At 42.6% G+C, this 17,309-nt stretch overlaps 1 protein-coding gene across 2 annotated transcripts; it reads right to left on the bottom strand.

Moving 5' to 3' along the window:
* Positions 1 to 2,565: 2,565 nt before the first annotated feature.
* On the bottom strand, positions 2,566 to 16,983 carry LOC124045683 (sodium- and chloride-dependent GABA transporter 1-like). Of its 2 annotated transcripts, XM_046365199.1 has the most exons (15): positions 16,715 to 16,983; positions 15,254 to 15,632; positions 14,853 to 14,984; positions 14,566 to 14,666; positions 13,859 to 13,968; positions 13,569 to 13,701; positions 12,784 to 12,918; positions 12,576 to 12,679; positions 11,098 to 11,222; positions 10,845 to 10,957; positions 6,591 to 6,722; positions 6,013 to 6,115; positions 5,507 to 5,607; positions 5,037 to 5,204; positions 2,566 to 4,812 (listed from the first exon to the last, which is right to left on the bottom strand). In XM_046365199.1, the coding sequence occupies exons 2-15, from the start codon at positions 15,480 to 15,482 to the stop codon at positions 4,324 to 4,326; spliced, it is 2,175 nt and encodes a 724-aa protein (XP_046221155.1). In that variant the 5' UTR covers positions 15,483 to 15,632; positions 16,715 to 16,983; the 3' UTR covers positions 2,566 to 4,323. The 2 variants fall into 2 exon arrangements, with proteins under 2 accessions (XP_046221155.1, XP_046221156.1); XM_046365200.1 differs by lacking the exons at positions 14,566 to 14,666; positions 14,853 to 14,984; positions 15,254 to 15,632; positions 16,715 to 16,983 and adding an exon at positions 14,156 to 14,168.
* Positions 16,984 to 17,309: the final 326 nt, after the last annotated feature.

The following is a 17,309-nucleotide window of genomic DNA, read 5'->3' on the forward strand; positions in this document are numbered from 1 at the left end:
ATCTGCCTCTAACCCTAGGAAGCTCTTTGCCACCTTCTCCTCCCTCCTGAATCCTCCTCCCCCTCCCCCTCCTCCCTCTCTGCAGATGACTTCGTCAACCATTTTGAAAAGAAGGTCGACGACATCCGATCCTCGTTTGCTAAGTCAAACGACACTGCTGGTTCTGCTCACACTGCCCTACCCTGTGCCCTGACCTCTTTCTCCCCTCTCTCTCCAGATGAAATCTCGTGTCTTGTGACGGCCGGCCGCCCAACAACCTGCCCGCTCGACCCTATCCCCTCCTCTCTTCTCCAGACCATTTCCGGAGACCTTCTCCCTTACCTCACCTCGCTCATCAACTTATCCCTGACCGCTGGCTACGTCCCTTCCATCTTCAAGAGAGCGAGAGTTGCACCCCTTCTGAAAAAACCTACACTCGATCCCTCCGATGTTAACAACTACAGACCAGTATCCCTTCTTTCTTTTCTCTCCAAAACTCTTGAACGTGCCGTCCTTGGTCAGCTCTCCCGCTATCTCTCTCAGAATGACCTTCTTGATCCAAATCAGTCAGGTTTCAAGACTAGTCATTCAACTGAGACTGCTCTTCTCTGTAACACGGAGGCGCTCCGCACCGCTAAAGCTAACTCTCTCTCCTCTGCGCTCATCCTTCTAGACCTATCGGCTGCCTTCGATACTGTGAACCATCAGATCCTCCTCTCCACTCTCTCCGAGTTGGGCATCTCTGGCGCGGCCCACGCTTGGATTGCGTCCTACCTGACAGGTCGCTCCTACCAGGTGGCGTGGCGAGAATCTGTCTCCTCACCACGCGCTCTCACCACTGGTGTCCCCCAGGGCTCTGTTCTAGGCCCTCTCCTATTCTCGCTATACACCAAGTCACTTGGCTCTGTCATAACCTCACATGGTCTCTCCTATCATTGCTATGCAGACGACACACAATTAATCTTCTCCTTTCCCCTTCTGATGATCAGGTGGCGAATCGCATCTCTGCATGTCTGGCAGACATATCAGTGTGGATGACTGATCACCACCTCAAGCTGAACTTCGGCAAGACGGAGCTGCTCTTCCTCCCGGGGAAGGACTGCCCGTTCCATGATCTCGCCATCACGGTTGACAACTCCATTGTGTCCTCCTCCCAGAGCGCTAAGAACCTTGGCGTGATCCTGGACAACACCCTGTCGTTCTCAACTAACATCAAGGCGGTGGCCCGTTCCTGTAGGTTCATGCTCTACAACATCCGCAGATTACGACCCTGCCTCACACAGGAAGCGGCGCAGGTCCTAATCCAGGCACTTGTCATCTCCCGTCTGGATTACTGCAACTCGCTGTTGGCTGGGCTCCCTGCCTGTGCCATTAAACCCTACAACTCATCCAGAACGCCGCAGCCCGTCTAGTGTTCAACCTTCCCAAGTTCTCTCACGTCACCCCGCTCCTCCGCTCTCTCCACTGGCTTCCAGTTGAAGCTCGCATCCGCTACAAGGACATGGTGCTTGCCTACGGAGCTGTGAGGGGAACGGCACCTCAGTACCTCCAGGCTCTGATCAGGCCCTACACCCAAATAAGGGCACTGCGTTCATCCACCTCTGGCCTGCTCGTCTCCCTACCACTGAGGAAGTACAGTTCCTGCTCAGCCCAGTCAAAACTGTTCGCTGCTCTGGCTCCCCAATGGTGGAACAAACTCCCTCACGACGCCAGGACAGCGGAGTCAATCACCACCTTCCGGAGACACCTGAAACCCCACCTCTTTAAGGAATACTTAGGATAGGATAAAGTAATCCTTCTCACCCCCTCCCCCCTTAAAATATTTAGATGCACTATTGTAAAGTGGCTGTTCCACTGGATGTCATAAGGTGAATGCACCAATTTGTAAGTCGCTCTGGATAAGAGCGTCTGCTAAATGACTTAAATGTAAATGTAAATGTAAAACATTAGGAACACCTTGCTAATATTGAGTTCAACCACCTTTTGCCCTCAGAACAGCCTGAATTCGTCAGGGCTTGGACAATGTGTTGAAAGTGTTCCACACGGATGCTGGCACATGTTGACTCCAATGCTTCCCATAGTTGTATTAAGTTGGCTAGATGTCCTTTGGGTGGTGGACCTTTCTTGATACACATGGGAAACTATTGAGTGTGAAAAACCCAGCAGTGTTGCAGTTCTTGACACACTCAAACCGGTGTGCCTGGCACCTACTACCATAACCCGTTCAAAGGCACTTAAATCTTTTGTTTTTCCCATTCCCCCTCTGAATGGCACACATACATACACAATCCATGTCTCAATTCTCTCAAGGCTTAAAAATCTTTCTCTATCCTGTCTCCTCCCCTTCATCTACACTGATTGAAGTGTATTTAACAAGTGACATCAATAAGGGATCATAGCTTTCACCTGGATTCACCTGATCAGTCTATGTCATGGAGAGAGCAGGTGTTCCTGATGTTTTCTGTTTAGTATTTGAGAGGTCTATTATGGTGACCTAATTTCACAACATCAAAAGCTACTGTACAGCAAACACTACATTTTGCTTGAGCACAGTAATCAACAAATGCAGGACAGTTATTCATATTTTCTATAATTCTTTATTTTTTCAGCCTTTTCTTTTTTTATAACATGACAATCGTGCTTTATCATATGACACCATTTAAATACATATCATGTTTATATTTTGTTGTACATTAGGCAGTGAGACTGTTAAAAATATACAAAACAATATCATTTTTTACTAGACATAGTTTCTATTTTTAATATAATCGCCAATGTCTTCATTGTCATCACCATTTTGTATATTTCTGTCAGATATGTGCTTTAGTTTCTGTGAAAATATTATTGCAGAAAACAGCAACTCCTTTCGAAATTTTTTCAACATTTAGACAATAACTTCCAATGTATTACAAACATTCACAGTTACATGTTTTACACAGTACAGTTTTACAACAAGGTTCCAAGAAAACTGTGGTAGAGTAACTTTATACAAAAGTGACAGGACATGAACTGTAGCCATTTCACATTTTCACTTAGTTGTTTTGCTTTTCAAAGTAAACTTGTTTTGTTGGACCAAATGCTTTTCACTATAGCTGCCATAGAAGCAAACTAGCATTGTCTTAACATGCCATGGCAAAAGTTAAAGCTTTGTGCTTTTCACTAGTAAAGCAAAGACAACGAAAAGACAATTAGAAACAGACCACTCTTCTACTGGCCTGCACCTCTACATCTACATATGTATTGCTGAATACATACTGATCAAACTATAATTGATCATTACACATAAGAGTGAACAAAAAAGGACTATCTTTAAACATAGAGATGGTCCAATATTGTTTTCTAGCATACAAATTGATTTTCTGGAGATCAGCCGAGTCATGCAAACAGACTATGGCTTGGCATAAATTGGTTGATAACTGGCTTAAAGCCTTCTCTGTTCTCGTTTTGGATCTTTCAGGAGACATTTTGGAATTTTACCTGATGTACTGAGGAAAGCACGCAAAAAAGTAAACAGGATTGACTGTCAGCATTAAGGGATAGTCAATGTTTGTAAATCACTTTTCTATACCCTGTTCTTTTGCATTGTATGTACGTTTTTGATACCCTGTGCTTCGCAAACTGAACACTGCATGGCATAGACAGTTCTTGCTTTCGTCTGCCTACAATTTTGGTCCTCGGTCACAACACTGATAGTAGAAAACATCCTAAAAATAATTCAAAAAATGTTTCAATCACATAAAAGTTTTTAAAAAATACAAAAAATGGTGATAAAATAACAGTCTCTCTCACACAGAAAATATTTTGCAACATTAATACTGGATAAATCCAGGGTTCATAGACTTTAAACTTCTTATTGGCATTGTGCTTCTTCATCAGAGTTCCCTCATTGCCATGTGGCCTGTAATCAGCCCCACAGAGTGCAAGTAAGGCTTAGTAAACAACCACAATAATTTGACCCCGACCATTTTGTTCACCAGAACTTCATCTCTACTATAGTCACACTGTATTTACTTGGTTCATGAAGATATTCAACAAATTGCTATTCTACATTTTCAATCGTTTTTTTTCTCTCACAGTATTACACAGTATGCTTACATATTTTTTTTAACCCAGATTACAGTAGATTTTGTGAACACTAACAGTCTTTGATTTGTGTATTTATAATGCATACCAATAAAAACACATCAGCGTGTTGGCTTTACAAATGCAGAAAAATGAAACATGATTTTTAAATCCGGTTTGATCAGATATTGCCCATGGAGGTAGGTGAATCAATTAAAATCTTGGAAGTCCTTGGTAATGTTCGACGTTGACTGCACTTTCTCCATGAGGGTTCTGCCTTGTCTAGACATTGGCCTCTGCGTTGGTTAGGTTGGTAAGGTTGGTTGAGTTGGTTGAGCTCGCTGTATTGAGTGGTGGGATGGCTGGCTCAGTTGGTGTTGCGCTAACTGGATTGGGTGGTGGGCTGGTAGGGCTGGTTGGGTTGGCTGGAGTGATAGGGACGGTAGGGACGGTAGGGAGACTGGTTGGGTTCAGAGGGCTAGCCAGAGTAACTGGAATGGCTGGAGGTGTTGGGCTGGCCGGGGCTGCAGCAACCGGGCTTGTAGCAGTTGAGTTGGCAGGACTAGCTGGGTTGCCAGAACTAACCGGGTTGCCAGAACTAGCTGGGTTGCCAGGGCTTGCTGGGTTGGCAGGGCTAACTGGGTTGGCCAGGTTAGCTGGGTTGGCCGGGTTAGAAGGACTAGCTATGTTGGTCTCCGCAACCACTGCCTCAGGCCCATTCTCCTGTGGCCGTCGAACCACTGCAGGCGGTTGAAACATTATCTGCAGACGCTGAGAAAAATTCACAACAAAACAGTTCATTAGGTAACACAATGAGTGCAACTCTAACATGTCCAGAGAGGAGAACCTGACTGAAATTATATTTTTACTAGTTCTTAAACATGTTTGTTTTTTTATCATTAAGGTTACATATCAATCATTACCAAATTGAATTGATTCTCTTGCACTTAGAGAAACGGGAGAATTATATCCATAATCATTATCGTGTCACTTACCTCTTTCCAGGTGCCCTTGAGTCCGAAATACATGTAGACCATGTAACCAGGAATGAGGACCATGGAGGACAGAGCCATGAGCCAGCCCACTCCCTGGCCCCAGGCGGGGAACACGTAGTTGTTCAAGGTGAGAGGAACCATTTGGATTGCACTGAACAGGAACACCCCCTGTGGGAGACATGGTACGATCCTTATTAATCCCGACACCACAGTTTCTTAGGCACTTTCTGTCTCTGCCTCAGAATTGCTTGAGGCAAGTCAGTGACTGATTGATTTATTTTATTTGACAGTAAAAAATAATAGATATATACACATGGTACAAAGCTTCTTTTTTTTTACGTGACCAGGATTGCACAATATAGTTGGCTGTTATTTCCATTGTGGTCCCTATTATCATTATTGATGTTATTGGTTATTTTCATTTTTCATGTCATGATGTTGTATTGGATTTGTATGGTTGTACTACTTACAGCCACGATGAGAGGAGTGAAACAGACCCAGCACAGCTTCCACCATATACAGGGCTTGTAGCCAATCATCTCCTGGATGTTGTCATAGAACTTGTTCACACCTGTGAGCCAAATGAATGCATGATCAAAGTATTCAAATTCAATTTCTTCCAATTTTACCGCTAGTCTGCCGTGAATTGTGATGAGGAAGGAGAGTTGGTGTAGTGTAGGACACGTTAGCAGAGTTGAAATCCCAGGGGTTGAAGTTGGACTGATGTCTTTGGACAGGTGTCAGGTTATTCTATCATTCAACTGTACCTAGACCATCTAGTTCATTCATTGTTCATCCCCTCACTTTAGGAACAGAGAGAAAATGCTTTAATTTCTTTTTCACAAATCTTACCCGAGGATATATCACTGTAACAGGTAATTTTGTCATGTTGAAATAGGGTGTTTCTGATGTATACTATTCACTGCAATAATGTAGCTACTGTGTGTATTTGATGTTGCCTAGAGACTCTACCTACCATAGAACCAGGATATGGAGATGCACTCAAAGAAGACCAGGAAGAGCAGGCACATCCCACTGGCAGAGTAGTAGTCGAAGAGCTTGAACACGTACAGGCCTCCCTAGTGACACAACACAGATGGATGAGTCACAGTACCAAAAGAACCCATATGCAGTGGTCTGTGGTCTCTACATTATATCAATGTCCTTATCTCAGATGGAAAAATGAGTGTTGGGATCTGATTTCAACAGCATGTGTAATCAAACAAACAGAATGGTCTAAACAAATCTGTTTTTTCAATAAATTAAATTAAACAGCAATAGCGTTATCCAATGTAATTCACAGTTTCTATCAACTACTGTATCATTGAGCTTGGAGGTTTAACTGGTTGGTCAATGGCATTAGTGGAATTGACATAGTGACATGAGAAAGAGAGTGTGAGAGAGAGAGAGAGAGAGAGAGAGAGAGAGAGAGAGAGAGAGAGAGAGAGAGAGAGAGAGAGAGAGAGAGAGAGAGAGAGAGAGAGAGAGAGAGAGAGAGAGAGAGAGAGAGAGAGAGAGAGAGCGTGTTATGTGGTGTGCTGTGGTGTGCTGTACCTGTGTGATGTTGGACAGGCCGATCAGGTAGGAGACCAGGCAGACAGCAGCAATGAAGAGCTCCCTCCTGCCCCTCAGTGCCCTGGGAAACTCATCCACCAGAGCTGTTATAAAGCCCTCCACTGTGCAGAACTACAAACACACACACAAAATGGGGGACACTCAGCTAAAAAGGGGAGATATTTACAGTACTTTCCTTAGTATCTATTCAAGGCATCACTTCATGTGTAATCTATAATTGATCATCTTGTTCCTATTTGTAATTTTTTCACAATAAATACATTTTTATCAACTGCATAATTTATTAAATTGTTATTTATTTATTTTTTAACTAAAAAATAACCAAAAAAGTGCACTGGTAATTGGAAATGACAGGGACATGGATCCCTAGAAGGATAGTATCACTGTTGTACATTCATTTTACTGATTGGGCAAATATACATTTGTTTATTTATAACATGGTGGTCCATGTATGGTATGATAACCATGCAACCAAGATGACAGATATTCATGGATTATATTGAATTAATTCAGATCATGGAAAGCATACATTGTAATAACCAACATATTATCCAGAACTAACTATATAAATGGTAGAAAAAAATATATATACATTTAATTTTGTAAATATATACAAGGACCACCATGTTATATATATACAGTGTTATATATATACAGTGCATCCCACCCACTTGGCATTCTCTCAACCAGCTTCATGAGGTAGTCATTGAGAGAATGCCAAGAGTGAGCAAAGCTGTCATCAAGGCAGAGGGTGGCTATTTGAAGAATCTGAAATATAAAATATATTTTGATTTGTTTAACATTTTTTTTGTTACTACATGATTCCACATGTGTTATTTCATAGTCTTCACTATTATTCTACAATGTAGAAAATAGTAGAAATAAAGAAATCCCTTCGATCAGATTCAAGTCAGGCTCTGGCTGTACCACTCAAGGACATTCAGAGACTTGTCCTGAAGCCAGTCCAGCATTGGCTTGTCTGTGTGCTTAGGGTCGTTGTCCTGTTAGAAGGTGAACCTTCACCCCAGTCTGAGGTCCTGAGTGCCCTGGGGTAGGTTTTCCTCAAGAATCTCTCTGTACTTTCCTCTGTTCATCTTTCCCTCCAACCTGACTAGTCTCACAGTCCCTGCCACTGAGAAACATCCCCACAGCATTATGCTGCCACCACCATGTTTCACTGTAGGGATGGTATTGGCCAGGTGATGAGCGGATTCTGGTTTCCTCCAGATGTGACGCTTGGCATTCAGGCCAAAGAGTTCAATCTTGGTTTCATCAGACCGGGGAGAATCTTGTTTCTCATGTCTGGGAGTCCTTTAGTTGCCTTTTGGCAAACTCCAAGTGGGCTGTCATGTGCCTTTTTCTGAGAGGCTTCCGTCTCGCCACTCTACCATAAAGGCCTGATTGGTAGAGTGCTGAAGAGATAGTTGTCCTTCTGGAAGATTCTCCCATCTCCAAAGAGGAACTCTGTAGCTCTGTCAGAGTGACCATCAGGTTCTTGGTCACCTCCCTGACCAAGGCCCTTCTCCCCCGATTGCTCAGTTTGGCCAGCTCTAGGAAGAGTCCTGGTGGTTCCAAACTTCTTCCATTTAAGAATGATGGAGGCCACTGTGTTCTTGGGGACCTTCAGCGCTGCAGAATTGTTTTGGTACCCTTCCCCAGATCTGTGCCTCGATTCAATTCTGTCATCGGAGCTCTACGGACAATTCCTTAAACCTCATGGCTTGCTTTTTGCTCTGACATGCTTTGGGATCTTATATAGACATGTGTGTGCCTTCCCAAATCATGTCCAATCAATTGAATTTACCACAGGTGGACTCTAATCAAGTTGTAGAAACATGTCTAGGATGATCAATGGAAATAGAATGAACCTGAGCTCAATTTCGAGTCTCATAGCAAAGGGTCTGAATATTTATGTAAATTAAGTATTTCTGATATTTATTTTGAAATAATTTGCAAAAAATAATTAAAAGCCTGTTTTCACTTTGCCCTTGTGGGTCAAAATGTAACAAAGTGTGGATAAAGTCAAGAGGTCTGAGTACACTATCTTTTAATTTCACCTTGATTTAACTTGGCAAGTCAGCTAAGAACAAATTCTTATTTACATTGATGGCCTACCTTCCTTTTCAGGGGCAGAATGACAGATTTTTACCTTGTCAGATCAGGGATTCGATCTAGCAACCTTTCGGTTACTTGCCCAACGCGCTAACCACTAGGCTACCTGCCGCCCCATGACCAAAAGTATGTGTACACCTGCTGAACATCTCACTCCAAAATCATGGGCATTAATATGGAGTTGGTTCCCCCTTTGCTGCTATAACAGCTTCCAATCTTCTGGGAAGGCATTCCGCTAAATGTTGGAACATTGCTGCATGGATTTGCTTCCATTCAGCCACAAGAGCAATATAAGGTCGGGCACTGATGTTGGGTGATTTAGGCATAGTTCACAGTCAGCATTCCAATTCATCCCAAAAGTGTTCGATGGGGCTCTGTGCTGTGCAGTCAAGTTCTTCCACACCGATCTCGAAAAAACTTTTCTGTATTGACATCACTTTGTGCACGAGGGCATTCCCATGCTGAAACAGGAAAGAGCCTTCCCCAAACCTTTGCCACAAAGTTGGAAGCACACAATTGTCTATAATGTCATTGTATGCTGTAGAGTTAAAATGTCCCTTCATTGGAACTGAGGGGCCTAGCCTGAACCATGAAAAACAGTCCCAGACCATTATTCCTCCTCCACCAAACTTTACAGTTGGCACTATGCATTCGGGCAGGTAGTATTCTGGCATCTGCCAAACCCAGATTCGTCCATCAGACTGCAAGATGGTGAAGCATGATTCATCACTCCAGAAAACAAGTTTCCACTGCTCCAGAGTTCAATGGCGGTGAGCTTTACACCACTACAGCCGACGCTTAGCATTGCGCATGGTGATCTTAGGCTTGTGTGCAGCTGCTCGGCCATGGACACCCATTTCATGAAGCTCCTGGCAAACAGTTATTCAATCAATCAAATGTATTTATAAAGCCCTTTTTACATCAGCTCATGTCACAAAGTGCTATACAGAAACCCAGCCTAAAATCCCTAACAGCAAGCAATGCAGATGTAGAAGCACGGTGGCTAGGAAAAACTCCCTAGAAAGGCAGGAACCTAGGAAGAAACCTAGAGAGGAACCAGGCTCTGAGGGGTGGCCAGTCCTCCTCTGGCTGTGCCGGGTAGAGACTATAACAGTACATGGCCAAGTTCTTCAAACTTACTTATTGTGCTGAGGTTGCTTCCAGAGGCAGTTTGGAACTTGGTAGTGAGTGTTGCAACCGAGGAAAGACTACTTTTATTCGCTACAAGCTTCAGCACTCTGTGGTTCTGTTCTGTGAGCATGTGTGGCCTACCACTGCACGGCTGAGCCGTTGTTGCTCCTAGACATTTCCACTTCACAATAACAGCACTTACAGTTGACCGGGGCAGCTCTAGCAGGGCAGACATTTGACAAACTGACTTGTCGGAAAGGTGGCATTCTATGACGATACCACGTTGAAGATCACTGAGCTCTTCAGTAAGGCCATTTTACTGCCAATGTTTGTCTATGGAGATTGCATGGCTGTGGCTGAAATAGCCTAATCCACTAATTGGAAGGGGTGTCCACATACTTTTGTATATATAGTGTATTTCCATTAGTTTTTAAGCACTAGCAACCCCATTTTGGCAGCGACCTCGAAAATATAACTGTAACATGTCATATAGCCATTTATCTTGCTGAACCATTACATTTCCATTACAAAAATAGTCAGAGCGCAAGTGTGCAATGTTATGATTTATCTGTTTTGTGTAAACGGGAGTAGCAGCATTTAGCATAATTGCTAGCAGACTCAGTGGCCTTAGAGTTAGGCTACCCAAATATCATACACAAGCTGAAAGCAGGAGAACAGAGCACCCGGGGGAAGAGAGAGAGGTGATATAGTTGCATTAAAAGGAGTTGACTGTAAAAGTCAAGGCTCAGCTACAGTGTATCTGTCCACTAGGGAAAAAAATCTATTAGCCAGTGTGCTTCTCCTGTGGAGAGACCAGAGAAAACCAGTGTCATATATACCTGTGCTAACACATTTAGGTCAGAACCTAAGTAGCCAGTCCCAGATCTGTAGGTGCTTTAGCCAGCTCCCCTGACAAGCATGACAACAATAGTGAGAGGATTGGGCTAAAGCCCCAACAGATCTGGGAGCAGTCAATGAAAACAGCCTTACCTGACTGTCAATCCCCAGCATCAGCAGCATGGAGAAGAACAGGATAGCCCAGAGAGGAGAAATAGGCAGCTGGGTCACAGCCTCGGGGTATGCCAGAAAAGCCAGGCCTGGACCTGCATACCAAACACACAACACACCGCATTAGCTCGCTGTTCTCCGGGATACATTTCTCTGTGTGGATTGAGGCAGTGAGCAGGAGTCAGAATAGACAACATTACTTCCCTATTGTGCTCTGAGGGAGCATTGAGTTTACCTGAAGCTGCGACTTCTTGTATTGGTCTGTTAGTCACATTCGCCATGAAGCCCACAATAGAGAAGATGACCAGGCCCGCAAACATGCTGGTGAAGGAGTTGATGCAGCACACTATGATAGAGTCTCTGGGGAAAGGAAACATGAAAACGTCCTGTTGTCAGAGCTTAAGGTGATCTGTGATCTCTTTTGTAACATCATCATGGATTCCTAAAAAGGCCCTTCTCAGGAGAGAGAGAGTTGATTCCTTATTATTGCTGAGTGGAAAACATATCCCCGCTTAGTAACATATTTATATTGGCCACATAAGATGTGCACTGAGATTGTAAAAATATGTGCAATTTACTTTTTGTATAGCATTCCAATGGGGAACAATGTTATTTTTTCCAAAGAAGTTTAATGTCACAGTAATACCTAAATATTAAATAATGCAATGTCCATTTCTAATGAATGTCAAGCCCCTATTTGAGTTTTCCAAAATCAATCCTTATTTACAAACCTAATTGCATCATATAAAGTGTGGCCTGTAGCTAGATAATATTGGGTCGCTAATAAACAACAAGTAAATTGAAATAAACGCAAGCTGAGTCTGAAATCATTATATAACTGATGAGCAATTTGTGTGACCTAGAACCATGGATGTGCTGTTTGGGGAAGAAGTTGTGAAATTGTTGGCTAATTTTATTTGATGTATACTACGACATCCAAAGCCATATGAAGGGCCCCATATGGGACTGAATTATAGCATACCGAACAAAAATGTGAACACAACATGTAAAGGTGTTGTTCCCATGTTTCAAGAGTTGAAATAAAAGATCCAGAAATGTTCCATATGCACAAAAAGCTTATTTCTCTCAAATGTTGTGCACAAATTTGTTTACATCCCTGTTAGTGAGCATTTCTCTTTTGTCAAGATAATACATCCACCTGACAGGTGTGGCATATCAAGAAGTTGATTAAACAGCATGATCATTACCCAGGTGCACCTTGTGCTGGGGACAATAAAAGGCCATGTTTAACCACACCAGCCCAGGACCTCCACAGCCGACTTCTTCTCCTGTGGGATCGTCTGAGACCAACCACTCAGACAACCGATGAAACTGAAAAGTATTTCTGTCTATAATAAAGCCCTTTTGTGGGAAAACTCATGATTGGCTGGGCCTGGCTCCCCAGTGGGTGAACCTATGCCCTCACAGGACCACACATGGATGTGCCCCTGCCCAGTCATGTGAAATCCATTTAAATTGACTGATTTCCTTATATGAACTGCAACTCAGTAAAATAATTACATTTATATTTTTGTTCAGTATACTTTATCGATTGGAATAACATTGATTTAGGCTTCTCATTGTACATGGCTGATAGTAAGGTCCACTTTACAATCACATTTACTGTTAAGGTATACTGGTCGAATTGTTGCCTTTTCAGGTCTTGTCTGATACATTATATTTCCATTTAATAGAAGCCGACCTCCATCTTACCTGTAAACATTATTATTAAAAGGGTTATAGCTCCCAAGAGCTATCAGTGAGCCCAGTCCCAAACCGTAGGAGAAAAATATCTGAGTGGCAGCATCCAGCCATACCTGACAAGGGGAGAGAACCATTTAGCTGTTTGACAAAGGGGCTGAAAATGAATGACTCCCATACAGGTATTTGTCTTACAAAGAATGAGAAATTCATTCAGTACCTCAGATTCTTTTAGTTTTTCAAAGTTAGGGGTGATATAGAAGAGAATTCCATCCATAGCTCCAGGTAGAGTCACTCCACGGCAGAACAGAATGAAAAGCATGAAATAGGGGTACGTGGCCGAGAAGTACACAACCTAGAAAGTCAAATAAATGAGTCACCATCAGCAGGAAATTAATGCATGTTAACACTGTCAAGTGCAGATGCGCTATACGCCATTGAATTAACACATTTGCAATTCAGTCTCATCTTAAACAAAGGCCTTTTCTTTAGAGAGGAATACCAATGGATTTATTGTCCTCCAATCTCTCGCACAGAGAACAGAAAAAAAGAGAAGAAAATAAATAACAGAAATCCAGTCAAGAAATGTTGTGGTTTTGTGACCACAACAAATGTTATTTTCTATGATCACATGACACATTCGATTTCCAAATCGTAGCAACACCAGGGAGTAACATTGTTCCAACTGAGGGAGAGAGAAATGGGAAACAAACTGATTTTAGAGGGCTTGTTCACTCCTCCTCCTCATCATCAAATTTCTCCCCAATTTTCTGTATCAGGAGAATTGGAATTAGAGAAGGGCCCATGAGCCTGAATATGATTACTGAACATGAGGGTTTGATGTCTCTCCTCTCATTCTAAAAGTCTATCTGGGCAATAGTCAGTGCAATATAAATGATTGATTAAGGTGATATGACAACGATTAATATTGCATCAATGTCACACATTGGATGACAGAGAGCTTTTGCATACACCTAAATCAGCCATGAGAAACCAATCTCTTACCTTGCCAGTCCAGCTCACCCCTTTCCAGATACAGAAGTACACTAGGACCCAAGCGATGGCCAGTGTTATTGCCAGTGGAGCTCGGATCTGCCCTGGTTTTTCCAAGCCATCGGTCATTTGATGCATGTTGCGCCTTTAAGATCAGAGAGAGTAACAATAAGACTATTATGCAGACTGGGAGAATGCTTTGCAGCAAAGGAAATGTCTTTTTATACTTCTCAAGCAGCCATGCAGGGTACTGTAATGCTGAGCTGAAGCAAACATTTTTTTTAAAGCAGCTAGTGTCTTACTCCCAAAACTCCATCACCGCGCTGGTAAGATTGGTGTTATCAACTATACTGTAGTTTGAGTAACACTTCTCTGTGTTCCATGGATTGCCACATGAGCTCCATGGAAGTTCCTGAAAAACAGAAGGATAATGTAAAAAAAAACAGAAGGGTAATGTATGCTTTCCTCCTTGACACAATGAGAAATCTCACATGGCATCAACAAGCATGTTACAATCCTCAGAAAGCATAGATCAAAGCTGGAACACATGTTTGTCTCATCCCCATGTGGTTTGTAGGTGGTAAAGGTGTGGTACTTACAGTGGTAAAGGAGTTGTAGGTGGTAAAGGTGTGGTAATTATAGTGGTAAAGGAGTTGTTGGTGGTAAAGGTGTGGTACTTACAGTGGTAAAGGAGTTGTAGGTGGTAAAGGTGTGGTACTTACAGTGGTAAAGGAGTTGTAGGAGGTAAATGTGTGGTACTTACAGTGGTAAAGGAGTTGTAGGTGGTAAAGGTGTGGTACTTACAGTGGTAAAGGAGTTGTTGGTGGTAAAGGTGTGGTACTTACAGTGGTAAAGGAGTTGTTGGTGGTAAAGGTGTGGTACTTACAGTGGTAAAGGAGTTGTTGGTGGTAAAGGTGTGGTACTTACAGTGGTAAAGTAGTTGTAGGTGGTGAAGGTGTGGTACTTACAGTAGTAAAGGAGTTGTAGGTGGTAAAGGTGTGGTACTTACAGTGGTAAAGGAGTTGTAGAGATAGTAAATGGCCCAGGCAATGATGACAATGTAATAAATGTTAAGCCAGAAGGCCAGGACAGCTGCTGCAAGGCCAACACCTATGAGATGGAAATTGATGACATGTTTTTGTGCATGCTCCTAATGCTCCAACATATTCATAGAGACTTACAGAAGAACATAAAGATCGGTGCACAAGGGACCACCTGACTACCAGGAATTTGATTTGATACAAAAAAAATGCTTTTAGACATACAGTAAGAGCATTGCATGAGTAGAATGTATACCTTTGAATACGGGAGCCAGTTTCCAGACTCCAAGCCCACCAATTGAGGTGTATTGACCAAGAGCCGTCTCCAGCAGGAACAGGGGCATCCCAGCGAATATGAGTGTCAAGAAATAGGGGATCAAGAAGGCTCCTGCATAGACACAAGGAAATCAAACCAAATAGAAATGTTCCAAATAAAACGACAATTGAATGTTACTTACAGCCCACTGTGGAAGCTAATTGGAATCTTATTCAATTAGGAAATGAAAAATGCATGTCTGTGCTCTTACACAAGGGACATTGTGGTAATCACTTTTCATAATAATTACGGTTCTCAATATTGACTAAGCACTTAGGCCTACTTAAGAGTGAAATGAGCTTATATGTAGGTGATATGACTTTTAAAAAAATCGTGTTTACCTCCACCGTTTTTTCCACAAAGATATGGAAATCTCCATACGTTGCCCAGTCCAATTGCATAACCTACACACGACAGAAGGAAATCGAATCGCCCTCCCCATGTTTCTCTTTCGGGAAGATCCTTTTTGGTATTTTCCCCTTTCACGTCCAGTGACTTGGGTTTGTCATTAGTTGCCACTTCGTTAAGTTCTGTTACTTGTCCATCTGCATTGGTGCCGTTGGTAGCCATGTCTTTCGATGTGTCAGTGGTCCTGGCCTTTGAAAGGGGAGCTTAAGCACCAGTCCACGCAGACAGCAGCTTCGCGGTTTTTGGCCAAAACCTCTGAACCAAATGTTTGAAAGCAGGTGAAGGCTATAGGGACAGTCTGTTGCCGTTAACCTGGAATCGGTGAATACAGTGATTGGTCGGTTTTTGTGTGCGCACTCAAATTGGGAAATTGATTAAACAACATGATGAGGTTTACAATGGATTTGCTACAGAATGGGACTGTTCAATACACACCTTGGCTTTTGTAAATGACTGAAAATAAAATGCATTTTGAAAGTTATATTTTTTCGATCGACTCCACTCTAGACACCAATAAACGTCTGACCAAATATATGCAATGCAGAGTGTAAAACACAAGAATGCTATAAAAAAAGAATAATGGCACATTAATGATGGCACAGGACTTTTCCACCCATACGCATACGATAGGTTTGTACGTAGATTGTTTATTGGCTATGCAGCCTGCTTCTCCCACCCACAATATTCTTACAATCAAACCAACACAATTTGCAAATGAATACAGTCCAATGTCGAGAATGCACATCACCGAATGCATCATTACTTGCAAAGAAAACAACTTTCAGACATTGTTATTATCCAAGCCACCGAGCTCACGCGCAAAACGCAACATCGCAACATAACATTCGACAATTACATATGCACATCTAATCTGAAAGAGCAACAATTACGCCGTGCAACTGACACATGCAGATACGCTTACTAATTACCTATGCACTACATATGCACTACCTATGCACTACCTATGCACTGATTTAAGTAGACAGAAAAAACGACAGCAATATCTCAATCAAACTGGATCACAATTGCATTGGGGAGACAAAGGAATACCCAAAGCGTAAAGATTTACGCACCAGGCTGCACAAATGACATTCGAGGAATAGAGAACCAAACGCACTCCTATATAACAAAAACATGTACACAGTTATATGAACCATTCAATCAACCAGGAGAGCCGTCTATTCTGCATTTAATTGGCTATAAAACAAGGTGTATTTTCTTAATTACCTAAAGTCATGGTTACAACAGTTCCATACTGTCACGTTAAACTACGAGTTAAATCATCGTCTTGCTTGTTGCTTTATCCCTGACTATAAACGATTCACGTAATTGTCAAACCGGGAAACGCATTGGTAGGGAATTCACACACACATCAAATAATCTAATTTACTCACAATGAAGCTGCGCTCTCTGCCACCGAGGATGTGCTGTCTGCCACAAATCTCGAAACGAGGTATCCGTAGATTCCCTCTGAAGTTGTAAACTTCCAGTTTTACTTGGAACATAAAGATATTGTTTTTCCATTAAAAGACTTGGAACAAGCGCCACAAGTGTCCTAGAGGAGAGCGCACACGTATCCCGCTGCCGGGGAGCTGTCCAGCGGCGCGCGGTGCTGACAAGGTGGCTAAATCAACACGAGAAGCAGCCGCTTCGCCTTGTGCGACTGTCTAACGTCAACAACCAGAAACGTTGGGGGGGGGGGGAGCACAATTCTCAATTCCCATCTACATAGCGTCAATGTCATCTGAAAGTCGACCCCCCCTGTACACATCCAACACTGACATGGCGATGGAGCATGTTTTCTCAATATTTCATGACATTTTGTTTTCTCTGTTTTACTAATGGGCAAATTCTGACAAATTCTAAAGCAGTGGTCAGATTTAGTTGACTTGAGATTCACCACTAGGCTAACAAGCAAGGTTATCCGACGATATCGCACCTTTTAAGTGGAAGTGGTCAATAACCTATTGACCACCTTTTTTTGACACT

The sequence above is a fragment of the Oncorhynchus gorbuscha genome, linkage group LG10, assembly GCF_021184085.1.
Source record: "Oncorhynchus gorbuscha isolate QuinsamMale2020 ecotype Even-year linkage group LG10, OgorEven_v1.0, whole genome shotgun sequence".
Lineage (NCBI taxonomy): Eukaryota > Metazoa > Chordata > Actinopteri > Salmoniformes > Salmonidae > Oncorhynchus > Oncorhynchus gorbuscha.